At 44.1% G+C, this 27,119-nt stretch overlaps 2 protein-coding genes across 3 annotated transcripts in view; one reads left to right on the forward strand and one right to left on the reverse strand.

Moving 5' to 3' along the window:
- Positions 1 to 4,686, forward strand: part of ZFYVE1 (zinc finger FYVE-type containing 1) — a 31,998-nt gene extending 27,312 nt beyond the window's left edge. For both annotated transcript variants that reach the window (XM_054161551.1, XM_054161549.1), the window contains exons 10-12: positions 341 to 521; positions 1,021 to 1,134; positions 2,997 to 4,686. In XM_054161551.1, the coding sequence (XP_054017526.1) occupies positions 341 to 521; positions 1,021 to 1,134; positions 2,997 to 3,229 (528 nt within the window). In that variant the 3' untranslated portion in view covers positions 3,230 to 4,686. The remainder of the gene's footprint in view (positions 1 to 340; positions 522 to 1,020; positions 1,135 to 2,996) is intronic.
- An 8,166-nt stretch (positions 4,687 to 12,852) lies between these two features.
- DCAF4 (DDB1 and CUL4 associated factor 4) lies at positions 12,853 to 26,443 on the reverse strand. Its single transcript, XM_054161552.1, is given in 13 exon segments — positions 12,853 to 13,448; positions 14,429 to 14,543; positions 14,700 to 14,876; positions 15,557 to 15,654; positions 15,759 to 15,854; positions 17,423 to 17,502; positions 18,731 to 18,780; positions 19,424 to 19,567; positions 20,452 to 20,554; positions 21,197 to 21,279; positions 22,736 to 22,893; positions 24,638 to 24,735; positions 26,307 to 26,443. Coding segments are annotated over 13 exon segments (1,533 nt in total). The 3' UTR covers positions 12,853 to 13,254.
- Between the last annotated feature and the right edge of the window lie 676 nt (positions 26,444 to 27,119).

Here is a 27,119-nt window from a genome sequence, read left to right on the forward strand (position 1 = left end):
GCCCAAATGCTTCAGCTGGGAAAAGATTCTGTGTGTCTTGCTGCAAACAGATGCTGCTTCAACAAAATCTGCCTTCTGAATTCTTGCCCCACACACAAAGATCAGATACCTACTGTTCAGCCCTGCATGAGTTGGCTGCAATTATTGGTGATTGGAATGAAGGGTCATTGCTTCACTGCTGTACCACTGTCAGAAATGCTTCCCTAGGGTGAAGTTAAGGGGCTGGTAGCACCCAAGTTTTGGGTGTTTCACAATTTCAGTCTGAGTCTTGCCATCCTGGGATTCTGCTCTTCAAGGAAGTTCAAACTAACAGTTTTTATTTCTGTGTTGTCCTGATTAGAGTTGTAATAAGTGCAACACGCCTTTCAAAGATAATGACACTAAACATCACTGCCGGGCCTGTGGAGAGGGCTTCTGTGATGGCTGTTCCTCCAAGACCCGTCCAGTGCCTGAGAGAGGCTGGGGACCAGCACCAGTACGCGTGTGTGACAACTGCTATGAAAACAGGGGCATCCAGTTAGGTAATTTTGAGTTAACTGTGACAAAATTATCCCTGGGCAGTAGTTAGTCTGAAGTTAGTGTGAAGCGGCCGGTTCACAGCCAGTTCCCATTGGATGCGGACCGTGTTGTTCAAACCGGGCTTTGGCACAGGGTGATGAAGTAGGGAAGCTAAAGAGGTCAGTGTCTTCTGTCGGGAAGATGACCCCAGCAATGAGCTGCAAGGTATCTGACCCTCTGACAAAATAACTTTCTAACTGGATCTTTACTTTGTTTTTCCAGCACCTGCTAATGGTGTGGGATAGCATCAAAGCAGAGATGGGGCTGGTTCTGCATCTGTATTTTGTCCATTATTGCTGAAGTAAAAGTGAAAATGTTGCAATCTGGGGATGTGGGAGAGAAAGGAGAGGCTCCAAGTTGCCTTTTAGAGTTTGCTGATGGTTTTTTTCTAATGTAAATGAACTGAAACTTGGTGGAAATTGTGCTGGACTTTGGTGTTAAGCCCTTTTTGCTCTTGTGCAGATGTGGCTGAGCTGCCTTCAGATGAAGAAGGAGGTACACTTATTGCTAGGAAGGTGGGGGAAGCTGTGCAGAACACTCTTGGAGCAGTGGTGACAGCCATGGACATTCCCTTAGGTGAGCTCTCTTCTGAGGGATTGATTTTCCTTTTAGCCCAGAGTCATTTTGGGGTTTGCAGAGCAGAACTGATTAAAAGTTGAGAGCTTGTGTGACAGGCTGACTTCTTCACTATGATACCACTGTTGGTCGAGAGTTTACACTCCCTTGCACCTTTCTCCCTTGATGTTTCCTCTTGGTTTTCAGCACATTGTTTCTGCAGTTCATACACCTTCTCTTTTTTCCCTGTTGTGCAAACATGTGTGTTCCAAGCTGTGAGTAACTCGTGCTCCCTTGATGCAGCTGTCAGCTGGAATTCCCTAAAGACTCGTCAGTTAGGAAGCATTTTATCAGGTTTGGTTTTCTTCCAGAGATGCTGAGTGCATTTTAAGTGTGTTCATGGATACTGTTGGCACTTGGTACTCCTGCAAGGGAGGGCTGAGGATCTGAAAATGTCCAGGTTGATAATGCTGGGGAAGCAATCTGCGATGTGGCCTTTAATGGTGAGCTTAGGACAGTGAACATTTGCTGCTCTTTCCTGTGTGTGTAGCAGCTCAGGTGTGTCAGCAAACACTTTGCATTTGAATCTTCTGTTGTTGGACCTGATTTCCAAGTGCACTGCTTTGCCTACAGCACGTCCTGCCATCACTGGTGTGGATGTATGTTATCCAACTCAATGAAAAGCAGAACAAATCCTTCTCAGTTCAGACAGTACATGTCTGAATGTTTGATTTGGTGACACTGAGGTTTTGGCCACAGCTGAAACTTACGGTAGGGAAAAGCAAGTGTTTCTGTTAGAGGGTAGAAGGGCTCTCCAGAGGGACCTTGACCTGGACAGGTGGGCAGAGTCCAACATGATGGCATTTATTAAATCCAAGTGCTGGGTGCTGCACTTTGGTCCCAACAACCCCATGCAGTGCTACAGGCTGGGGACAGAGTGGTTGGAGAGCAGCCAGGCAGAAAGAGATCTAGGAGTACTGGTTGACAGCTGGCTGAACATGAGCCAGCAGTGTGCCCAAGTGACCAAGAAGGCCAATGGCATCCTGGCCTGCATCAGAAATAGTGTGGCCAGCAGGAGCAGGGAAGTCATTCTGTCCCTGTACTCAGCACTGGTTAGGCTGCACCTTGAGTCCTGTGTCCAGTTCTGGGCCCCTCAATTTAAGAAGGATATTGAGACACTTGAACGTGTCCAGAGAAGGGCAATGAGGCTGGGGAGAAGCCTTGAGCACAAGCCCTATGAGGAGAGGCTGAGGGAGCTGGGGTTGTTTGGCTTGGAGAAGAGGAGGCTCAGGGGAGACCTCCTTGCTGTCTACAACTACCTGAAGGGTGGTTGTAGCCAGGTCGGGCCTGGTCTCTTCTTCCAGGCAACCTGTGACAGAACAAGAGCACACAGTCTCAAGCTGCACCAGGGGAAGTTTAGGCTTGAGGTGAGGAGAAAGTTCTTCACTGAGAGAGTTGTTAGACATTGGAATGTGCTGCTCAGGGAGGTGGTGGAAAAGGGATTGGACGTCGCACTTGGTGCTATGGTTTAGTTAGTCATGAGGTGTTGGGTGCCAGGTTGGACTTGAGGATCTTCGGGGTCTTTTCCAACCTTATTGATTCTATGAACCTCTGGAAGAGTCTCAATAAAGGAAGATGCCACCATTTAAGGAGAAACAATCTGTCCCCTTGAAGAGAGGCAGAATGTGGGAGAATGGCAGAATGACCTAAGTGGCTACCTGCTGCACTGAAGTATTCTGTCAGTAGGTCTTCTTCCCCTCAAAGGCAGTAGTATGACTTGCAGTGTGTGAGTACTTCCACTGGAGTGCATTCTTGACATGTTCATATTCACAGATTATTTTCTCCTCCTCTCTCTCATGGCCCCCACCTCCCTTCCTCCACAGGTCTGGTGAAAGATGCTGCTCGACCTGCATACTGGGTACCGGACCATGAAATCCTGCACTGCCACAACTGCCGGAAGGAGTTCAGTGTCAAGCTCTCCAAGCACCACTGTCGGGCCTGTGGCCAGGGATTCTGTGACGAGTGCTCCCACGACCGCAGAGCAGTTCCCTCTCGTGGATGGGATCACCCAGTCCGAGTTTGCTTTAACTGCAATAAAAAGCCTGGTGACCTTTAACCCCAGGCCTTCCTCCAGATCTTTGCAATTCCTTATGTTCTCAGGGTTACAAATGAAAATATCTGGTCTCCCTTTCACCTCCTCACCTGTTACAGCCAGAGTGCATGTTTCCAGTTTCTGGCCTCCTCTTGTGTTAACATCCATCTTGGAACGCTGGGAATGAGCTTATGTTCAGCCTCTAGGTTTTAATTTCAAATTAACTGGGAATAGAGGGAGCTCCCTTGTAAATGAGCAACCCAAAATCCAGTGTATTTTATTCCAGTTGAAAGAAATTGTATATCTCTCTCATATATATATATATATCTATCTCTATGTATAATTTAGTATATTAAGAATACGGTTGGCTAATGAAGCTTTGAGTATTCCTAGTTCAAATGATGGATGGTGTTGTTCCTTACTATACTGATCAGATTCACGGCCTGCTGAGTCTTTTGTTTGGAACATCTTGCTGATCACAATGTCCTGTGAGGAAGGTTTCGACTCTGTGCTGCCAGGGAATCTCCAATGTTGATGTGTGAGTTACACCTGGTAATGCAACCAACCCTGCATCTGGAGGTGCTGTACTTCTGGCCGTGGAAGATTAAACCCAGGTTCATTATTGAGTTTGTTTGAACTGTGATATGAGCAGCGATCTTGCAGTGCAAGAATTATCAAGTTGAAATAGATGGAGTTGAGAGAGACCAGTAGAGCTCTGAAAAGTAAAGCAAATCATGGATTAGAAGGCAAAGCATTCTGATTTTGCCATTTCAACTTCAATACCGGATCAAAAGGTAGCTGGGTCTTGCTCTCCCTGACAATGTTCTCATGTACTCAGGTTTTCTTCAAGTTTCTCTGCCAGCTTGTTGGAGTTAAAAGCTTCGTCCAGAGCAGAACAAGAGAACAAGTTACGTAGGCAATTCTGCAGTATGAAGTTTGAGTTGTTTGAGTTGTGATGACTTTTCTCCTACTTTTTAAGGGATCACAGAGTCTCTGGAGCCTCTGTGTTCTCAGATGTGGATGCACAGAAATTGCACAGGTTTGACTTCTCTTTTTTCTAACAATACAAACTTACGAATCCACCTGGAAAATGGGAACCTTTCTTCTTTGCTCCTAGCAGCTGGCACTCACTGGACTTCATCCTTTAATAAAAGGACTGCAATGAATTCACTGATTTTTATTATCAAAAGCACCACTTAACCTAACTAATACTGTCTTGTACTGTGGATTTGTGGTTCCAGTGATAAGAAGTAAGCGACCATTGTGGATTAAACTGCCTAAAATTCTCCCTTTTTGGCTTACATAGACAAGAATTCTTCTACCACAAGAGTCCCCTCCCCTTGGAGTGGCTGGAGTTTGATGCAATGTCCTGGAACTGTGGTGTTTTTCCCCCAGCTTATTAAATGTGCTCTTGTGTAGATGAGTGCCCAACACCCTGTTTTAGGACTGTATTATTAAATTAACTGCTATAAAAGACTTTATCTGCTGAGCAAGGCTACTGACTTTTTCCTTGTAACAAGTGGTTCTCGCTTTGTCCCTGAAAGAACATTCTCACAAAGTGATTGCCCCTGTGCAACTACATCCAGCCTCCACGTGGAAGTAGACTTGGAAGATGTTCCAGGACACCTTTGGTACTGGCTGAGTTCACTGGGGACTGTCTAATGCCTTTGTAAGCAAAGTCTGCCATAACCTCTCAGTTTCCCAAAGGAGGGCACGAGCAGGTAGGAGTCCTCTCTTAAAAAGGCATTCTGCACATCCAGCATAATTCTGTGCTTCAAAGTATTTTTATTTTTTTAATGAGTGAGTAACGTGGTCTTGGTTTGTAGGCTGTGCCCTGTGTGCTGTTTATGCATGTAGCTTTACTACCATGTTAATGCACAAAGAGAAAGCAGCCATGACATTCCTCGTATAAAATCTTTGGCATCTGTTTCAACAACTTGTCTTGATTTCATTTGAGTTTTTTTCCCTTGTCACAGCCAGAATTACTGTTCAATCACAGGGAAAACACTGTCTGAACCTTTCCAGTACATATGTGACCTTGGTAACTCAGCAACCTGTCAATATGCAGAATCTGCTCTTGATTGATCATCCTGGAGCGGAACCTTTCGTGCTGTTACCCAGCAAAACAAAATCTTACATAGTGTTTAAACTGCAGCAGGCTTCGTGTTGCTCTTTCTGGACAATGGTGAGGGGATTGGTTGGGTGGTTCTTTTCCACAAGGCAAGAAATATCTGTAAAGTTTCAGTTCACTGATAGCCCAGTGCTGTCTGCTATTAACATGTTAAGCTTCAGTACATGGAAGGGCTCTAAATGATGTCTGTGGACAGAAAAGTTCTACAGGAAACTTAAATGAAGGAAAGAGAAATCCTGACAAAACATCACTGAAGCAAATAACATGGAACCATCTTCCAGCTGGGGTGGGACTGTCAGCCTGGATGGAGACAATGTTTGTTCCTAGCAGTAGAAACCCGTGAGTTTTATTCCTAAACTCTAAGAGAAGCTTCATGTACAGGTGTTGGTAGCACCTACCCTGAGTGAGTCTTTGCAAGAGAGCTGTCAGCAGCTATCAGCAACCTCAGCAGAGCTCTGCAAAAGCCCAGGCTATGAGTGTTTGACAGAAGCAGTATCAGACAGTTCTGACACTAATGCAACTCCAGTGTAAAAAAAGTCTTGTTTATAGCTGTTTTGTAGGAAACTTCCAGAAGAACACTGTGTTTCACCAAAGACAAATCAATTGCTAACTACGAAATTGCAGCTGGTCAAGATGGAAGTTTGTCCTTGAGGTCAGCTGAAGTTCTCTGCAATGTTCACATTTCATCAGTTAAAATCAGCACGTTGTCTCGTGTGATGAGGTCACACAGACTGCTGCTCTTCATCTTTTTGCTTTCAGTATGCCCACTCCAGTGAGTTTAAGTACAGCTATCACACAGTATTTTGCAGCCTTTCTTTTTCATGTTTCATTGTCAACTGATGTTGTCAGTCACTGTAACTTCACGTATCGTGGCATTGTCCTTGCATTTGATTTATTGCTGATGGCTGTAGTATAATTTGGCACCAACAGCCACAGCTTTGCCTGCCAGTAATTTGAGAACAGAGTGTGATTTGGACAAGTGATAGGACTGTCTGGGTTTTGTTGTTTTCCATGTCTTCTCCCCACCCCCTGCTCTGGCTGAGCCCTTTCTTGGTAAAGCAGTGTTGACATGTATGTTGACAGTCACAGCACGCAGCGTGGTATAACATGTTTTTGTTCATACTGCAGGCACATCAACAATCAAATCATGACAATGCCAAACTACATAAAGATGTACTATGAGAGCTTTCAAAATCAACACTAACAGTAAAGCTAAAGTAGAAAGGCAGCTAGTCAGTTGTCTTAAGCCAAAATTAAAATGCATTCAGCTTTTACATTTCATTTTTATTGGATACAACTCAAGTAAAAAATAAAGCAATCCAGATACCAGTTTTATATAAAAGTCTTTATGTAGGAAATGTCTCAATTGCAGCATTGCAGAAATTCTAATGTCAGGAATAGCTGGAGATTTTGAAACCCTCCCATTGCTGACATTTTGAAAAGCTGGCTAAAACTTTCCACTTTAAAAGGTAGTTTTACAGCAGCAGTAATGTAGGGATGACAGTGTAGAGATGACGACTTGTCAGGAAGGCATCAGAGTGCTTCACAGCTACCATGATATTAATAGAACTGCAGATAGGAAAGAGGTTGTCTGCACAAGAAAAGGCAGGTGATCTTGATTCGTATTTTCAGATGCTCCCAAAAATGGTGTATCAACTTTTTGTGCCTTGGCTTCCACTTTGAAACATGAAACTAATTCATGCAGTGCTTTAAACATTTGGGTCAAGTATCTTTTAACCCCTAGCCCCTCTCCCAGAACCCCCATCTAGAAAGGACTTTGGGTTGGTTACAGTGTCCATATGATGTGTAGCAGATGCAAGCAGTTCCCAGCAACTGAAGGTTTGGGGACCAAAGCTGAACTGTCCAGTGCTAGCTCACAGCTTTTCTGAAAACAGCTACAGTAAGGGGACTTCTTGAGACTACTGTACACATTTGAGTTTGAATTCTCACTTGCAATGAGTGCTTAGTTTTCCAGTACTGTTAGAACAGGTCTCTCTAAGGTCAAACATGTAAAAATGCCAGAGCAAAACAGTGACTAGTAAACTAACTTGGAATAGAATAAACCAGCTTGGAAGAGACCTTCAAGATCATCGCGTCCACCCCATCAACCAATCCAACACCACCTAAACAACTAACCCATGGCACCAAGCACCCCATCAAGTCTCCTCCTGAACACCTCCAATGATGGCAACTCCACTACCTTCCCATGCAGCCCATTCCAATGGGCAATCACTCTCTCTGTGTAGAACTTCTTCCTAACATCCAACTTAAACCTCCCCTGGCGCAGCCTGAGACTGTGTCTTCTTGTTCTGGTACTGGCTGCCTGGGAGAAGGGACCAACATCCGCCTGTCTACAACCTCCCTTCAGGTAGTTGTAGAGAGTGATAAGGTCACCCCTGAGTCTCCTCTTCTCCAGGCTAAGCAACCCCAGCTCCCTCAGTCTCTCCTCATAGGGCTTGTTTTCCAAGCCCCTCACCAACTTCGTTGCCCTTCTCTGGACACGCTCCAGCAAGCCAACATCCTTCCTAAACTGAGGGGCCCAGAACTGGACACAGGACTCAAGGTGTGCCCTAACCAGTGCAATGTACAGGGGCGGAATGACCTCCCTGCTCCTGCTGGCCACACTGTTCCTGATGCAGGCCAGGATGCCATTGGCCCTCTTGGCTGCCTGGGCACACGGCAGGCTCATGTTCAGCCTACCATCAACCAGTACCCCCAGGTCCCTCTCTGCCTGGCCGCTCTCCAGCCACTCTGACCCCAGCCTGTAGCTCTGCATGGGGTTGCTGTGGCCAATGTGCAGAACCCGGCACTTGGATGTGTTCAATCTCATGCCCTTGGACTCTGCCCATCTGTCCAGCCTGTCGAGGTCCCTCTGCAGAGCCTCTCTACCCTCCAGCAGATCAACTCCTGCCCCCAGCTTGGTGTTGTCAGCAAATTTACTGATGATGGATTCAATGCCCTCATCCAGATCATCAATAAAGATGTTAAAGAGCACAGGGCCCAGCACTGATCCTTGGGGCACACCACTGGTGACTGGCTGCCAGCTGGATGTGGCACCATTCACCACCACTCTCTGGGCTCAGCCCTCCAGCCAGTTCCTAACCCAATGCAGTGTGCTCCTGTCCAAGCCATGGGCTGACAGCTTCACCAGGAGTTAGCTGTGGGGGACAGTGTCAAAGGCCTTGCTGAGGTCCAGGTAGACCACATCCACAGGCCTCCCCACATCCACCAGGCAGTCACCTGATCATAGGAGGAGATCAGGTTGGTCAGGCAGGACCTGCCCTTCCTAAATCCATGTTGGCTGGGCCTGATCCCTTGGCCATCCTCTAAGTGCTGTGTGATTGCACTCAGGATGTCCTGTTCCATAATCTCGCCTTGTTTATGAGGTTAAAACAAATCAACAGTTTCAGTATTCATCAGGGTAGAGGGGCATGGACTACAATAAACAGGGGCCACTAGAACCACATAACCCCCCCCCCCCCCCCAGAAGACACAAAAGCAAATCCCCTCTCTGCTTTAGACACTGCAAGTTAAAACTCTAGAATTTCAATTTTCTACCTGTTATGTCTAATAAGTTTTTGAACTAAAGGTTTTGGTTTTCTATCAGGGGTGAGAGATGACTGATAGAAGCAGGCTCTATAGAACAGAACAAGGGTGGGACTACAGCTCTGGGACAGTGATGTTGGTGGGAGGGACTAGCAGTTGGGTCAGTGAGGAGAACCTAGTGGTCTGCTCCAAGTCATGCTCCAGCGAGCAAAAGGGACCAAACAAATCGTGTCTGCTGGATGAGGGATGCTGCAACATATCTTGGAGTGCAGGTATGGACTTTCTGAAGTTTCCTTGAGTACCTGCTGAGAAGCTGAGGCAAAGACAGGTGGTATTTTGATACTGTAGCAAAGGTGAAGACTGCTGCACAGTTCCTTATCTATCTGCCCTGTGGCCCTAGCTCTTGATGCGTAATGAAATAGTTGATTTAATAAACTTTAGCCAGGGCCTGCAGGCTGCTTGCTGTTTATCACTTGAGCCAAACTGCCTCTCTTGCCCAGCTTCTCCTTTTTGTACTGCTCTTGCAGGCTCAGTTAGAAGAGCTGGCTGCAAAAGCACAAGATAGTGTGTGCATGGGGCTCCTGGAAACAACAGCAAGCAAGCGGGTAGCTTTTATGAGTTTTGCCTAAAGGGGAACAGAGAAAAGAAACTATCTTCAGTTATGCAAGATGCCTTCCTGCCACAATTCCTACTTGTGCTTCCCATGGTAACTGGGTCCAACTGTTGCAGTCTTTTGTTCCAGAAGAGGCATTGCTGGAGGTGAGAGCACTGGACAGCATTTAAAAGCTAATTTAAATTTTGAAAGCAATTTAAGACGGTCTCTGTGGTTTGCTACCTCTTAAGTGTTTGAACCGCACATGTTTACTAGAACTAATACCAAGACAAAGTATCTTCCAACTCAACTGCCCATCAGATGCAGTATGAGGAGTCTGCAGTGGGATGGGGTCAGCTACATTTGTTTTGTGAGCAGATGCATAGCTGCAGCATGCATGACTGAGTCAATGCAAATGCTTTTGACAGTTGAGCCGCAAGCATTAATCACTGTGTGCAACGGAAGACGTCCCAGATTAACAAATAAGCCAGACAAATTGCAGAGTATTTTCTAAACTGAAAAGGTAAGCAAGCCAAGAATCAGGTCTCTTGCTTATCCAAGGGTAGTTGACAATGGGAAGAGCCTGGAAGATTTACTGTTTGAGAACAAGGGACACCTGGTCTTATAAACATTATCTGTAGAAAGAAGGGGGGACACAGAATTTATTGTGAGCAGCATCTGCTCTGCTTTGTGCAAGAAGGGAGGCTCTGCACAGAATGTTAAAGTCAAAGGTAGCTGAGGATCCACAGTTGTAAGGAATTAACAGCTCAACCTGCCTATGGGGAAATGAGAGTTAGCTGTTAATGGGACACATATTTGAAGGGTTTGGATGTATACTCAGACAGCAAAGAAACTGGTTTGGGTATTTGCTGGGATTCATCTTTCATCCTGATTACCCTTGCAATAGCTCTTTTATACAGAACATAGTTGCATTGCAAAGTTAGTACACTGCTCCCAAGAGGGGAGTTTTCCTGCACTATTGTCTCCTATATGGATTAATGGATAAAAGAAATACAAAGAGAAGATCACCACACTTAACACTAGAAAGCAGTGAGCAGCAAGAGCTGCTGAGCAGGGAGCCTCAGGGGAGACCTTACTGCTGTCTACAACTACCTGAAGGGTGGTTGTAGCCAGGAGGGAGTTGGTCTCCTCGCTCAAGCAACCAGCACCAGAACAAGAGGACAGAGTCTCAAGCTGCACCAGGGGAAGTTTAGGCTGGAGGTGAGGAGAAAGTTCTTCACTGAGAGAGTTGTTAGCCATTGGAATGTGCTGCCCAGGGAGGTGGTAGAGTCACCATCCCTGGAGGTGCTCAAGAGGGGACTGGATGTGGCATTTGGGGTCTTTGGTGACTGGTTGGACTTGATGATCTATGAGGTCTCTTCCAACCTTGGTGATACTGAAGACAGTGAGAGGGCAGGATAAAGAGTGGAGCCCTGCCGGACTGAGGATTTTTCGTAGCACCTGTCCTTCCTCATCCTTCTATTTGAGTAATTCACTTATCCAAAGTCACTTGAAAAATGGAAGAGGAGTGCATTGGAAGGATGCAAAGGAGCACAGGATATGCTTAGGTTTGCACTGGGCTTGTGAAGGGAATCTGCCTCTCTTGGACTTGCTATGCAGGGCACTTGTTCAGAGACACATGCATGAAGTGTGCTTGATGGTATCAGGTCCTAGGAGGGATGCCAAGGGATGAATTTGCTGCACCCGTAACTTCTCGGCTCTTGGAAAGCTCACACCATGGCCTCATCCCTGCTAACAGTGCTGTACTCATGCTGTAACTCGTACTTCCCCTCCATAGGAAAAACATTGTATGACTGATGGAACAGTTGTGCCAACCCCCTGGTTTCACTGCAACTATTCCTGTCCACTTACAGCCCAAGAGCTTTCTTTGCATGTACATCCCCTATAGTCTGCAGCAGTACTACTGCAGCAGCTCCTCACCATACCCACTGTTTCCCCTCCCTCTACACTGAGAGCAGGTAACTCTGCTGGAAAATGTTTCTGCTACTCAAATGCCTTCTCTGCCCTTTTGAACAGGCCAGGGGGGTTTCAAGCACTACAGGCACAGGCCAATACGTAAGAAAGGCAGGAAGGGCCTTGGAAAATGAATCAATTATGCCTACTCTAAAGATCTGGTGAAGTGAATGGAGTAGGCAGCCAAGAGGCAGCTGTTAGCCCTGTTTCTTTTTATTCCTAGAATGCAATTTAGTGGAGAAGCTTTGATGAGGACTTGCAAGCCCCTCCCTAGGGTGCTTGGCACTGTTGCACCCCTCTGCAATGAAGGCACAGATGGTAGCCCAGGTGTGAGTGCTAGGCTGGATAGAGTCACCAGCCACACTTCTTTGTGCACATGTGCAGCCTATTCCTGATTTCAGGAGGCACTTGGAATGCAGACACCCAGCCCAGCTCCATCTCACTGGGCCAGCTGCACACAGCTTCCATCCTGACATGCTGTGCAGCAAGGGTGTGATTAGAACCTGTTTGTGTGCTCAGCTGCTGGCCTGCCAGGACCCCCTGGGAAGCAGCACGTCTGGTGACACAGTTGTCCAACAGAATGCTTCAAGTTGATCCCAGGATGAAAAAGCAGTTTCTGTGTTCCTTCTCTAAGATTTTGGGAGAATGGGAGTGCAGCCCCACAGTAGGCCCATCTCATTCATGAGCACCTTTTACCCCCTGGCAGGCTTCTCATCTTGTCAGCGGTTCCTGCCCATACTAGCTGCAGGATGGTCTTGCCCATCCCCAGCTGGTTACCAGGAAGGAGCTGGAGGTAACAGGGCTCCATGCAACGACAATTGCTCTCAAACACAAGACAGGGTCAGCCAATTGCTGAGCCCTGCTGCTACAAGTCCACAGCTCAGACCTCTGTATGCAAAAGCCCTGACTCTGCACATCCCAGAGGATCTGGTTTGTCCACACTGGGCTTGTCTCCTGCTCCAGCTGCAGGAGCAAGCCTCCCATTCCAAATTGCTGACCAGACTTAAGGCCAGAGGTGTGGACTTGGTTAGGAAACACGATGGTAAATTAACAGGAACATTCAGCCTGGTCCTTTCCTTGGACCAGGAAAGGAGCTTTGTTCTACACATACTGCCTTTTAAAGGGAATGGTGGTGGGGATGGCTACCATCATCTGAAAAGGACAATGTTCAGCATGGCCCAGCTCCAAGGGCTGACAGTCAGTGGGGAAACAGCTGTTCTTTGGACTGCTTCCAACCACAGACATAGTAGAGAGAGTTGAAGCAGGGTATAAACTATGAACAGAATCTTTTTGTCAAGTCCCAGTTCAGGGGTTTCAGACTCTGCTACAGAGCACAGACCAGATCAAAGCTACACCAAAGCCTCACAACACCTATAACTTCTAGTGTCAATGTCTTGCCTCCTATCTCTGCTAATCCCCTGTTGCACCAGTCTGCTTGCTTATGTATACAGATGGAACCACAGCTAAATGGTTGTATCACCAAACTAGGATCAAGTTAGAGCAGACTTCAGACAAATTCAGCTAAACTGAGCAGGCCCTTACTCAAAGTTACCAGCTTTCCAAAGCTTGCAGGTAGATTTCAAAGAGGCTGAATACTGCCTAACAAGTTAATCAGCATTCAGCTTTTATTTAGAAGATGTCTGTGTGCAGCAAGATTTGCTAAATCTGCTCAAGTTCAGAATTTCATGGGTCAAGCAGATGCAACAGCAGCACACAGTGACTCAACAGCAGGCTGACTGGTGCAAAAACTCTGGAGTCATGTACAGGTTGGCAGCTTTGTAGACCAGGTCTAAGGAGAACATTGGGTCAGTTATAGGAGAAGTGGTAGAGATCCTGTTTGACAGCCATGAGTAAGCCAGGAACCCCTCGGCTACCTCCAAGTCTTGAAGAAAACACCACACTGGGAATGGCATCTTTGGAGGTTGGGTGGGGAGAAGGGATGGTTCTAAGTAGCTGGGCATCTTGGAGACTCCAAATTCTGGTGTAGCAATCCTGACCAACTGGAAAGGAAAGGACACACAAATTCAGCTCCACACACTTTACAAGGCTTTGCAAGATTATCATCACAGAAGCAGGTCTGTGGGGGAAAAGTCTGAGCATTTCTACAGGCAGTAGAGGCAAAGTGGTATCTTATCAGTACTTCCTGAAATCAATTCTGTGCTGAGTACCATAAAAGTGGGACAAACATGCATTTCATGTTTGGCTGCAAAAGGTATGATTGGTCAGTATTCACAGTGCTTTCCTCTTTATCAAGCTCCTAAGCCAAAAATGGGGAGAACAACTCACTGCCAAGTTAACAAGAACTCTTCTTACTGTTCTGTCAATAACCAATCCAAAGAGAGGAGGTCACTATGTTTACAGTGACATTGTGAAACTGGGCTATACTATGAGGATTGAGGGGGTTTGCTTCATTTACTGTTACCTTTCCTCCCCCAACCCTAAAAAGCCCCTAATAAAACCAAAACCAACAAAACCCCCAACATCTCAGACTGCAGCCAAGTATCAGTGGTCCAGGCAGCTTACAAGGAATTAGACTTACCAGCCAATGCTTCAATCCATCACCACAACACCCACTTAAGCACCAAACACACACATACGCAGTTCTCAGTCTCTATATAAAGTTATCATCAAATCTTCTGCTTACAAATTGTTTCTCTGGATTTCAAAATCAAAAGTTATCTGCTCTACTCTTGAGACAGAAACTGTCAGGGACAAGGGGACTTTTGCAGGACAGAGCAGGTAAGGCCAGTTAAGTGCTATGTGGGAATGGTCACAGTAGGTGTGCAGCCATAACGCTATTTCTTATTATATATTATAGTTTATTACAGTAAGTCTAAGACTAAATTTCTGAATTTTAAAGAATGAACACCTTTGCAGTTTCTAACAACTGTAGCTAATGAATGCTCCTCAGGCATAAGAAAACTGCTGTGGATTTTCTTACACACTCTCCAAATAGAGGGGAGAAAAGTCAACCACCAACCTGCTGTAAGAAGTCCTTCCTCCTCATTTACATGCACCGGGAGAACAGTGCTCTCATTGTGATGACCTCTGTACTGTTTCACACACTTGGCTGTTCTCAGGTCCCACAGTTTTATCTGCAAGTTGAAGCAAGCAGACTACGAGTTAAGTAAGCAGAGAGCAATGGTTGATGAATAGGTGGTTTTGGAAGAGGACCCACATATGAAACTGCTACTGAATTCCAAACCACCCCTCAGAGTACAGCAAATTGCCCTCAGGACAGGGATAAGTACCTGTCCAGCCATATCTGCTGCCATCAGGTAGCGTTCGGCCTCAAGAAGGCGAAGAGATGTAACTGCTGAGTCGTGGAACAGACGAATTGCTTTCCAGCTCTGGCCCTTATGGTTACGCTGGCGCACGTCAAGGCCAAAAATCTCACCTGAACGGCAGCCGTTGTATAGCATCGGGGTCTAGAAGGATCCAAGAGGAAGAAGCATGTAATGTGACATCTGGAAGGACCTTGTGACTTACAGACAGAATCTATGCCAGCCTTTGGAGCTCTCTTCTGCAGCTGTCAAATGATCTCATTAACACAGGTATTAAGAACCAGAGTTTTTATCACAGACTGCAACATTTCTCAGCCAACTCATTAGTTCCACTCAACCCTCTTGAGCTGTGCATGTTCAGGTACACAGGAAGGGGTCTGATGTGATGGCAAAACAGGAACTGAAATTCTCATATTCTGATTTCACCCTTCTCACTAAATCTTTGTGAATAAGCCCATTAGTATTTTAGAGGGGTTTTCTCCCTCTTGATGGAGACAATACACTGAGTGTTAACAAAATGAGGTCATTTGCCATAATCAAAACAGGCTTACAAGGCATTATTACTATGCTCTTTGTTCTTCCTTCATTTCCTTTCTATCTCTGTACAATTAAGGAAAATTACCCCTTGCCACAGAGTCTGAAATCAATTAATCTTTTGTGTTGCTCTTCAGTTGTGTGCAAGCCTCAGACCACATTAGCTTCAGCAGGAACTGTAATCACAGCCTTATTTATGTACAGCACGATGTGTCTCATCACAAAGAGAACAAAGAGCCCACCCATGAGGCTGGGCTCTGAACAAGGGAAGGGTGTTGGCTTGTTCTTACCTGGGTGGCAAACTGTTGTGCCAATACATCACTGACGATGTTAAACGTCTGTCGATGGCCTGTCACTACGTTGGTCACAAGAACTCGTCGTGTCAGGCCTAAAGACAACAGATTATGTTTGTTTATTTGGGTAGCAGGTGGGAGACTAATGCAAGAAGTCTTTTCCACTGAGAAAGAAGGAATTGCTAGCCTTGCAGGTCACCTGTGCTGAAGCAGTTGTCTGCCTGGGGATTCAGGCACCAGGCACAGGACCAGGCAGTGGATATCTTGAAGCTGCACAGCATTCCAGGTCGATCTCCTAGGAGAGGAGCAAAGCGTAAGTGTCCATAAAATGTTAGAACAGGATAACAACTTAGAAGGCTTCTCTGTATTTCCATGCTTCTTTCAAAATTTCAATATGAAGCAGAGAAAATGTTGCCCAGTTAGTGTACCTGTACTACACAAGAGACAGTAAGCAAAAGTGGGACTTCATGACTGTAAGATGAAGACTTCTAGTCTATACAGACAGATGGTTGTGAGAGATTGTGACATTTATTCAGTAGTCAGAGGGCTGAGCATGGTAGGGAAGAGAAAAATCTTGCTTGCAACACTAAGTAAGCTATTTTTTAAATACAGGTGGGCTAGAAGCACGAAAATCTACTCTATATAGTAACTAAAGCCTAACCTCTATGTTCTTGGCCTGCCTGTTTGAAAAAAACCGAAACACCAAAACCAACAACCCAAAGGTCTGAGTGAGTAGCAATACTCTAGGTTTGACCCTTATGTAGCTCCTGTGCAAAGACTACCAGTGGGCATAAATTTTAAGTTCTCAGTTTTCCCTTCCTTCATGGCACATCCACCAGGATCATACATTAGTCAGGCAGCACGGGTGACAAGTCTAAAACACGTGTTTAGACAGGTTAAATTCTACTTTGCTATCAGCATCTATTTAGCAAGGTTCCCTCAAACAACCAATTCAGGCAAATGAAGTCAGTAAGAAACTTGGAAATACCTGAGATGGTCAATAAGAAATACCTGACAAGAGGTCTCTAGCGGAACTCTGAGCACCTAATTATGGTGAAAGGCTTAAAATGTTTTATAGGCTAGTAGCCATCCATCTTCAGTGACTCTTCATGCTAACTCTATGCATCTTGTTTGGGTTTTTTTTGTGGCTGCATGAATAGTATGATATACAAAATTCAAAATGGGTCTGTAACTGTTATCCATTACAGCCTTCCTCTGTATATTCAGAATGACCCTGTCTGAATGAAAAACAGGTTAGAGGACTGTGTTACTTGAAGAAGCATGTTCTGACATCAAGAAAGTCCAATTAATAAAGTTGTCCCCCCAAAACCACTGAACAAACTAGAATATAAAGTTACAGCTACAACCATCAGACTTAAGACACAGAAGCTTGTACAAAGAGCTATGGCCCAAGACATTTACCAGCTTTTCACTTTTGATTAATCCACTGAGCATACTTGAGTAGCTGCAAGAAAAGGGACTTAGCAATGATTCTAGGTAGCCTATATGGAAAACTGAGTATTTGTGTGCAACTTCTTAGTATTAGTTACAGGCCAGGCTACTCATGAACAACTTCAAAGGTTAACGAGTGAGGGAATTCTCCTGACAAACTACTAAACCATCAGCAGCTGCAAGTAAACTACTGCTTTGGATACTTTTGGTTAATTAATTCTTAAGGCACGTTTTCATCTGTTCACTTCAACTGTTTCAGACTTTCTGAATTTTACAAGAATACAACAGTCTTGCCAGCTGCTGTTTTCCAGAAGAAAAGTGTGGAAATAATCTTCCTTTTGTGCTGTTAGCACATTGTAACTGCTGTCAAAAAATAGAGGGATAAAACCCCCAACAACAAAGCCACCCTACCTGGGTTAGTGCTGCTGAACAATGATGCTGGAAGCAGACTGGCACAGCCTGGTGTTTCTGCAATTCCCATGAGACACAGCTTGCTGAAGGGAGTTAAGGAAAACAAGATTTCTTCCTAGAATGGATAGAGGCTGCCTAACATTTCTGGCTGGGAAAAGCAAGATGCTCTGACACAGCCACAGCTCACAATACTTGCCCTTTGAGCCCTTTGCTGTGCCTTATGATTTACAATTAAGTCTTTGGACTTTCCTTAGCTTTCATAGGAAGGAGCCAGAAAGAACTCAAATTCTTGCTTCTGCATTTTCACCATTGGAAATACAGGATAAGAGGAATGCCAAGACATCTTTCTAGTGACAGAAAAAAAATCCATGGCTTACATGGATCGTCTTTCTCCCCTTTGGTACATACAGATGACACTCCATTAATATAGAACTGTCTTTCATGGAAGCAAGTTGGAAAAAGGGGAGCACACATTGGGGAAGCAAGGAAGACTCATTTTAGATTAAAATGCTTTATAAAGATTATACCAGGTATAAATAGCATTTGAAAGATGCATTTCAATTTCAGTGGGGTAAATCTTGTGCCATGACTAGAGGAAAACATGAAACAGTGAAATAGAAACAATCCCCAATTCCTAACCAGCTGTGAGCAAGCCTGATGAGCTCCTGCCACCTTCTGGATTCGTCCTGAATTGCTTGGCTTTGCCCAGGAGACATGATGCGCATTTCTATGTAATTCAGATCACATCTGCTGCCTGCCATCTCCAACGTTAAAATCCCCTTTTCTTCCTCTCTTCTGGGCTCTGTACTGTCTATTACTGCTTCCTCTACTAGAGAATCAGCGTTCCTTCTCTTCTGAGACAGATCTGCAGAACGTGCTTTGAAAGTTGCAGGGCGCGCTGCCAGTGAATTGCTCCCATTCTCCTCTTGCCTCAATTAGTATGGGGATGGTTTGCAACAGAAACCAGCGGATCCACTTTCTCTCTTGTCCTTTTGCGTCAGCCAGTTCCTAAACATCAGATCATTTTGGAAATGGCATCTACACTGTTAAGAAGTCTCCAGGGCAGGGAACATAGTCTTTCAGTTACTGTTACACTGGAACAATTCTGCTTAGATCTGCATCAGAAGCCATACATCTGTTTCACTAGCTCAAACATCTTTCAATAGTTAATCACTTTCTCCATTCCACAGAAAACTTCATTTCTAGAGCAACTACATGAGAGCGCTTCCTGGAAGTTAGTTGTTCTGTGCAGTGTGATGCAGACTTGTAAAAGCCAAACTGAAATGTTGCTTTTTATAAAAAGGATATAAAACATGAGAATCTGGATGAGTCAGTGACGCCCAGCACACAGAATTCACCTTCAGACACAAGAAGACATACTAGTTTTGTTATCGCTTACTCGAGTTGTGAAAGGGTATTTCTATGCAAAAATGGCATAAAACTCTCTGGGCACACTTCCTTAGCCCACTAGGTAGCCCAGTAATAGGGCAGGAGTCTTTCAGCCTCATATTTCTCTTAAATGCATGAGACAGAGACACACTGAGGTCTGTCCAAATGGACTGAGGCACCAAGCACATATTATTTAAGAGATTATCCTTAACAGAGTCTGAGCTTGAAGAGATTATGAAAGCCTGTTTTAAATATGCTTCATGCTCTAGAATACCCACATTTTCCCACAGTCACTTTTAAGAAAGGAGCATTTAAATCTTAGTAGTTCCTGGCCCTCAGCATCAAATTTGTCAGCTACAGCCAAGTGCAATTCTAAAGGAAGCACTGTCCTTGGAAGCTGGAACATAATCTTCTGTTCCCATTGTAGCATAACATTCCCAACAACTAACAGTGATACTGAGGACTTTCAGAGACAAGTTTACTCTGATTTTGTATTTATCCAAGCTTCACATTCCTAGGTTCTTCTTACTCCCTTCCACCAACTCTAATGCACCTCCCAAGCACAGCATTGTGAGTGCAGCAGCTGTAGGAAGCAGGAACAGAACACAGTACTTTGCGGTTTGTGAAGTAGAGGTTGTCATACATCTCCACAGTGAGGGACTCCTTCCCCAGACCACGGAGGTTGATGATCCCGTATTTGCATCCTCCATGCTCTACATCACTCACAGTGAATATCCGTTCACAAGCAACATCTGCCTGCAAAAGAAAAGCTTACTGGTCACACTCAATGGAAGCTTACAGGAAAAAGCAGCCGGAGGGAGCTGCATTAGGTCTAAAATGAAACAGCACATTAATTCTGATCCCTTTAACACCATTCACTTTCCATTCATCTCTAGAAACACTGGCCAACTCCTTTTTTATGTATAGACAGGAAAAAACACGAGTAAGAAAAGGATTTGCACAGCCGTACCAGTTTACGGTGGAGGACTCAAACCAAAAATCTAAACCTTAAACATGGAATTCTCCTGCTGTTGGATCACAGCAAGGAGCAGAGAAAAAAAGGCTGTTGCCACCTTTCAATTTTTAGGACACTAACTTTCTGACTTCCTTCTGGCTTCACACGCCTCTGCAATGCTCTCGTTACAAGACCAGGACCTGGTCCCAACAAGTGTCCTACATAGACTATGAAAGGTACTGACTCCAGAGACCTCTCTTCCATGTGCAGTACCATTGAAACCAGTAGAAACTGGTTCATGAGATGTAAAAGGTTTACAGATGTTTACACAGATTCTCTGGAGCACAGACTTCACTACTCTTAAAAATCCTCTTCCATTTCCCTCTTCTTTCTCTTAAACCTCTTCACTCTCCCTCCCAATCCACTCAACTCCTGTTTATTTCCAAGGGAACATGTTGATCAACTTATAAAAAATACCCAAACCAAACAACAATAAATCACTTTCATATCCAACCTTTTTATCATTTTCCTTTCTAGGAAAGGAACAGCCTCTTACTATCTGTTTAAATTTACCAAGCACAGATTTTCAGAATCAACACAACAGAGATCTATGGGATCTGATGACAAGATCACTGAAGATGGGGGCTCTCTTTATCACAAAGTTTGAACACTTCTCATAACATACCACAATTGTTTTAAAATTGTTGGTTCCAGCAGCTGAGGAATCTGGACTGTGAATTTCAATCTTCTTCCTCTGCATGCAGTTCACTTTTAGCTCATGTACCATCCTGTGAAAGCAGGTCAGGGAGAGGGGTGGGAGGGTAAGAGAGAAGAGTTCAGGTAAGCCTAGGTTTAATGCCAAGGAAAAGAATTCTGGATAGGTTATCCAGAACTGCTTCTCGATCACAGAAGAGAAAATGCCTGAAAAACTAGCGTGCTGCAATTTCCTGTGTGTTACCCATGAGCATGTGCCTCTTCCACATGCCTGGAATTGCATCCGGTTATTTTGAACCCCAGCACACCTCCGGTAGCAGAAACAACACCGCAAGTCACTAACTTGCTGCCTGCACTGTAACTGCATCTGAGCTCTCCTGCCTGCTGTAATGGGGGAGGCAGGAGGAATGGTCATGTCAACTGATGAACAGCCATCCAAAGAAAAGCTGCACTGTATGCATAAAGCATCATGTGGCAAAACACCACAGACACGGAAGAAAGAGTGAAGTTTTAAACTCCATTTATCTGAATTGGGGAGACCTATTCTTTGTTTGAATCCTCATCTTTTTAGTAACCTGATTATGAAAGAATATAACTAATTTTTTTTTTTATTCTAAGTAATATGGCCCTCTTTGTCCTAAGTGGGACAACGAGAAATACAAAAAAACTGACAGGAACAGTTGCACTAACAGCAGAAGAAAATCAAATCATTGTACCTGCAATAACTTCTGGAGCTGAGCAAACCCAGCTGCCTTTTCTGTAGCAGCACAGATGAGTTCAGTCCAGCCCTTGCTGTTTTCTGGAGGAGAACAACATTAAAGCGTACTCAGTTATTTGCTTGTCCACAACTCAAACATGGCTGTGGGCCTTTGATGTTTGGGCTATTTAGGCAACTTTTTCCTCCGGCCTACATACATTAAAATTTCCAGAACACCTGTAAAACACCATCTCCTCAGACTACTATAGGAAGCAAATAAGAACATATTCCTCTGAGAAACAAAGTACTTCTATGAACACAAAAGGTGGAGGAAAAAAAAGGTCCCCCAAAAGAGCAGCCATTGTTTTCATTTGACATAATCAGCAGTACCACCTTGGGGTGTAAGGTCACCTTCTGGTTGCACTAGAACACCTCACATTCTTAATATACAGCAACTCTTTTCATCACAGCAAGACTTCTATTAACCATGCAGTCCTACTGCTGCACCAAACCACTTTTCCATTCTTTCAAAAAAATTTTCACACCATTGCCTTCTGGGGAGATCAAAGGAGAGAGTATTTTGCAGAGCTGCAGAACAAGAAATCCTTTTGATGATGCTCAGACAAAGCAAGTATTTGAGAGTCAAAATGTTCATACCTGGGAGCCTAAATCAGATGTCCAATTCAACAGTCAGATTTTGAGAAGAGATGCATAGCTAGTTCCCATTAACAGCAATGTGGCTGCAGCTTTTTGGTATCTAATGAAACCTACACTGCTCATGGAAACAGCTAAAACACCACCACTAAAAAGACCCAAACCAACAGAACCAACAGCAGCACTTTCACAGTGAAGACTGAAGTGCTAAATAGCTGGGATTGACAATTGTGTTACCCGAGGAGAAAAATACTGCTCACTTGTTCCAAATGACAGTGTATTTAATCTGAGCTCTGAGATGTAAAGTCATGACAGCCTTCAGGTAATTAAAATACATCTTTGTTGGGTAATTTGCCCAGATTACAGATATGCATGACCAGCACTGACCCTGCTGTAGCACTGTGTGATGAGAAGCATAGAGGTTTTCCAGCCAAAGATAAGATTCGCTTTGGTTTTACCTGGCCAAAAAGCTCTTTGTGAAAAAGCCATTTCCACAAAATATCACTAGTATTTTATCTTCAGGGTCCAGGAATACAAGCAACACAATTATTAAACATGTGGAAACCTTAAAATTATGACCCTACTTTGATAAGTCAAGGCAGGGATTTGTAACCTGGAGTCCAGTGTCCTAACTCAACTGCAACTGTTGGACAATCTGCATTTCTAAGCAGTTTCTCTCTCTTTACAGATTTATTTATTTATTTAGGTAATGACTTGCTTTCATTCCTGTGTGGAACAGCCAAATAAAAGGCTTCAAGGACTATAAATTCTCAGCAAAAGGAAATTTTCATTACTTCAGACAGCTTAGGGAACTGTACACAGTTAGAATTGAAAGGCTTTAGTTTATAATTTGTCCTGGGCTAGAACACAATAAAGCCTAATTGCATTCTTTTTCAGAATGTACCTTCTTTTGTTTTTCTTCCTCTTCTAAGAGCCTCAGTCTTTTGCATTCCATTGCCTTGTACTCAATGCTCTCCTTGGTGAGTGGGTTGTAGTTATTATGTCCAGGCAGCAGGCGAAAATAGCGGTTCTTTTCTGAGTCATAGTAAAATCCTGGCAGTTCTTAGGGGGGGAAAAAAAAGAGGAAAAAAAAGTGGGAAGGTGGGGAAACCCAGACAAAATCAGATGCATAACCAAGTTAGTCTATTGCTCTTTGACACCTTGCATCTTCATGGGAATGTCAGACACAACAGTCAAAGGTCTTGTTCCCAGGTTGCAAGCATGGTACAGAGAGTACGAACTCATGGCAGGCGCTTAAGGAAACAAAAGATTATTTATAGCTTTCAAATGCAGTGCCCTTACACAGGTACAGAAGGGATGTCACCACTGACCAAGATGAAATTCAGGCAGATCAGAGAAGCAGGGAGGAAAGGTTTTGCTGCAGAAAAAACAAAAGATCTTTCTTCATAAATCAGACACAAGGGAATACTCTTGGTAAAAGACTAGGTAGGGCAGCTCCAAACAACAGACAAATAACTGACAATGAGGCATTGCCCTAACTAGAATTAAGTGATTCACTTCCAAGAACAAGCCACTTTTCTTCAATACATGGGAGAGATTGAGATACAATCAAGAGTACATTTGGACAATATAGAGAGGCTCCTTCCAAAGGTAAACTGGGAAGAGAGAGACATTCTGGTTTAGTGCTTCACTGCCCAGGTAAATTGATGGAGGCAGACAGGTAAAATACTTGGACAGGTTCATAATGGTACATTGTCTCAAGACAAAGGATTGTTTTCAGAAGAGGCGAGTGTTAACGTTTTGTTTACGCAGTTTTTGTTTAAACCTTTATCTACTACCAGAGATTGAATTTCAAGTAATCTCTTCTTGCTGCTGTTCACAATTCAGCTCCTTGTCAGCATCTTTTAGATTTCAGCTTAGCAGCAAGTGACCAAAAGGTATTCAGGTCATCAGAAAAATAAAGTTAGTAAATGAATCAATAAGGTCCATAAAAAGCACGCTGCATTTAGTGTACAGAACCTGATTGGACATCAACAACTGTTAGGCAAGATGCATCTCCTAACATACTCACAACCTCTTAAGCACAAAAGGGTGATGTGCAAAAAAGGTCTCTTTAAACTCTGGCTTTGTCTCTTGCTAAAAGGCTAGAGTCCACAATGTTTCAGGACTCTCCTGTTGTGTTGTCCTGTTTCAGGACTTCTCCTGTCTCCACGTTCCCACAGCCTCAGCTTTTGCTAGGGTTGTTTAAAAAGTCAGGAAGCCAGAATGCAGATGTGACATTCTCCTCAAGAGCACTGCATCATCTGGTTTCACCAGTAAACTCCCTGATAATGAGCAAACATTTACCCAGGCTGCATTTCTTGCAGACCACAAAAAGCACTGAAGGCATAAAGACAGATATTTCCTCCACCCCTCAAAACAGTGTATTTTAAAAGACTCTTACATGTGTTTTAGAAGACTGTTACAATTTTTTTTACAAGCTAATTTTCTTTGCTTGTGTAATGCTTCTCTTGAAAGATGTATTTTAATACATCTTCAGTCCATATGAGAAAAGAAACAGAGGCCGTTTTCTTCCCAAAGCAACATCTCTGGAGGGAGATGCTGAATTTTACTCTTTTCAGTTTCTATCAGCCTGGCTAAGCATGCAAGTTTTCAAACATGAGACATGTCTGTGGGCCTCAAAGTGCATTTAGCCCTGCCCTCTAGATCCTCCCTTTCTACACCTTGTTATGTTAGTTTTCTCTACTTCTCCTGTCATACCATACTATTAACACAGCTACTACTACTTTTTTCATGCTATCAGGAGAGAGACACCAATTTCTGACCCATAAATATGGTTTCTTACCTGGTACCACAGAGTTCTGTGTTAAACTGGATGAAGAAGGATCTTCACTGCTGCTGGGGCCTGCATTCACTGGGGTCTGTGGTTCCTCCTGTTCCAGCCTAACAAAATAGGACTGCTTCAAGACAGGCTCACAAATGTTCTACACATCCCTCTACAAAGGTTCTAGAAAGCAGCTTGTTACTGACATTATGAAGCACAATTTTGTGAAGCTGTGATAAGCACACTGCATACCATCATACATTAACCCATGAAGCAGTGAAAAGATTCAGCTTAAAAACATTTCAAAACCAACAGAGATACCAATGCCTTAATTACCTGCTAAAACATCAGAGGTGGCTGACCTGCAAGTGCCTTCAACTCCTTCAGCAAAACATTAATTCTGGGCATTTTACCATATGCCCTGATTAAAAGAAAAGCCCACCCTTGAAAACATTCAAGTCTCCACAGCACAGAGACAGTACAAGTTAAACATCAGTGCCAGGTAAAAAATATTTTGCTGTTCTCTTTGTAATAAGAATTTCATTGATGAGGCTCAGAAACATGCAAAATAAATAATAAAAAAGGTTTAATGAAAATGCCAGGAGAGAAAAGTCTCTTCTTTTGGAATAAAGATCATGGTTTAACAGTGTAACTGCAGCTTTCTCCTTTTTGAAGTAATTTAAATGGGCACATTCAATTCTGATGAGCAAAACTCCACTGGGATGTTTTCTGAATCACTCTTACAATTCCCACTTTTTAAGACAAGTCTTACTGCACACCCTCATTTTAAAAGCATTAGGTCAAGATGTTTTGGAAGAGTCATGATTTAGTGCAAACCGTACCAGCTCTGCTGCCTTTTCATTATACAACCTTGAAAATAAAGGACATAAGTGATCTACAGAGAGAAAAACACCCCATGCCAAAACAAAGCACTCAAGTGTAAAGCTTTCTAATAAAATCCTTTAAATTCTATATTCACTCCATTAGGGCCCATTTGCATTTCTAACTTTTCTTACATAAATACAACTAATGGGGCAATTCATACATGTGTGTGTCTTTCTCTCAAAACATATTTAAACCCTTCCCAACTGCTTAAAGCATTGCAGCAAAGGACTGGCCTCTTTTAACACTGCAAGACATACTGAAGAACGGGGAAAAAAAAGCTATAGAAGTAGCTCAAAAGCAGGCAAGTTTAAGTTCTAAACCTCAAACTACACTTTTGTGAAAGAATCAGTCTTCAAGGCAGTGGATTATTCCTGAGATCTTGTTTCAGTTTCCTGAGCAGCTACACGTAGTATTATTACCACATTACTTAACATGCCTTCAAACTTCCAGGAAGGTCCTATAATGACAACTTTTACATGAAGTAAATAGGCAGGTGAAATGAAGTACTTATAAACATTTTCCTTCCCTGAACTATCTTCACATATTGATGAAGAGTTTATGGACCAGGCACAAAAGAAAATAACTATCTCATGGAACACATCAGTTTAAAATCAACATACAGTCATGAACATAAACATTTCCAGAAATCAATGCAATTCCACTCCCACTAGGAATCAGAGAGCTACCAGAATTACTGTCCACTAGATTTTTAGATAGCAACCTGTCCACTTCTTGATAGCTACTGTTCTGCAAATGTAGGCACAACATCTGAAGGCTTAACCCATGCAAAGCACAAGCTACATACACTTGCCTTTCAGTACAGTTACTGCGATTTGGTCTTCTGTACCGACGGGGACGGTAGCTGTGCTTGTGATTATTCCATCCATGCTTTTCTTTGCCTCTCCAGTAATTTCTCTTCATCTCTACCTATGAAACAAACATATACACACATACTTCAATGTAACTTGCCTAATATACAAGACAGGCTCTTAATACAGCCTGTTTTCAACCAGTTTCAAATAGCTTCGCAGGTGGCCTAGAGGTCAAAACCTAGAAAGCACACTGAAGGCAATTATTTACTTTTAAACAGAAACACCTTGAGGTCCAAAAGACATCAAATCGTGGAGAAAACAAAGGCAGACCACCACCACCGGCCGTTTGAGAGGAGGCCGACATGAGCAACGGCACAGTGCGGAGCCCTGCTGCCTGCAGCACTACTACACACGTGAACTTTGCCCAAGTTCACCCCTCCTCTGGGCGGAGAAATCCTACAGCCAGGCCGAACCCGGGTGTCAGCAACAGCCACCTCCCTTCCAAGCCGAGGGGTTCCCTCATCATGGAGACCAGCTGAAGCAGCCAGCGGCGGCCTGCCCGCTTCCACTGCGGGCCCGCCGGCCTGCCCACCTTGGCCACGGGCCCAGGCCCTTCGCCGCTCCCGTAAGAACACGGTGGGACGAGCGGGCGGCCTGCCCGAGAGTCCTTTCCTCAGCACGGCAGCCAGGACGGGCCGGAACCCCCAGACACGGCTTTATGAACGACCAGGCCCAGGGACCAGCTACACTAAAAGCCTGCTGACCTCCTAGCCAGGCCGGGACCAACTCCACGGCTCGCCTCGTCG

Source organism: Dryobates pubescens, chromosome 5 (genome assembly GCF_014839835.1).
Source record: "Dryobates pubescens isolate bDryPub1 chromosome 5, bDryPub1.pri, whole genome shotgun sequence".
Taxonomy (NCBI): Eukaryota; Metazoa; Chordata; class Aves; order Piciformes; family Picidae; genus Dryobates; species Dryobates pubescens.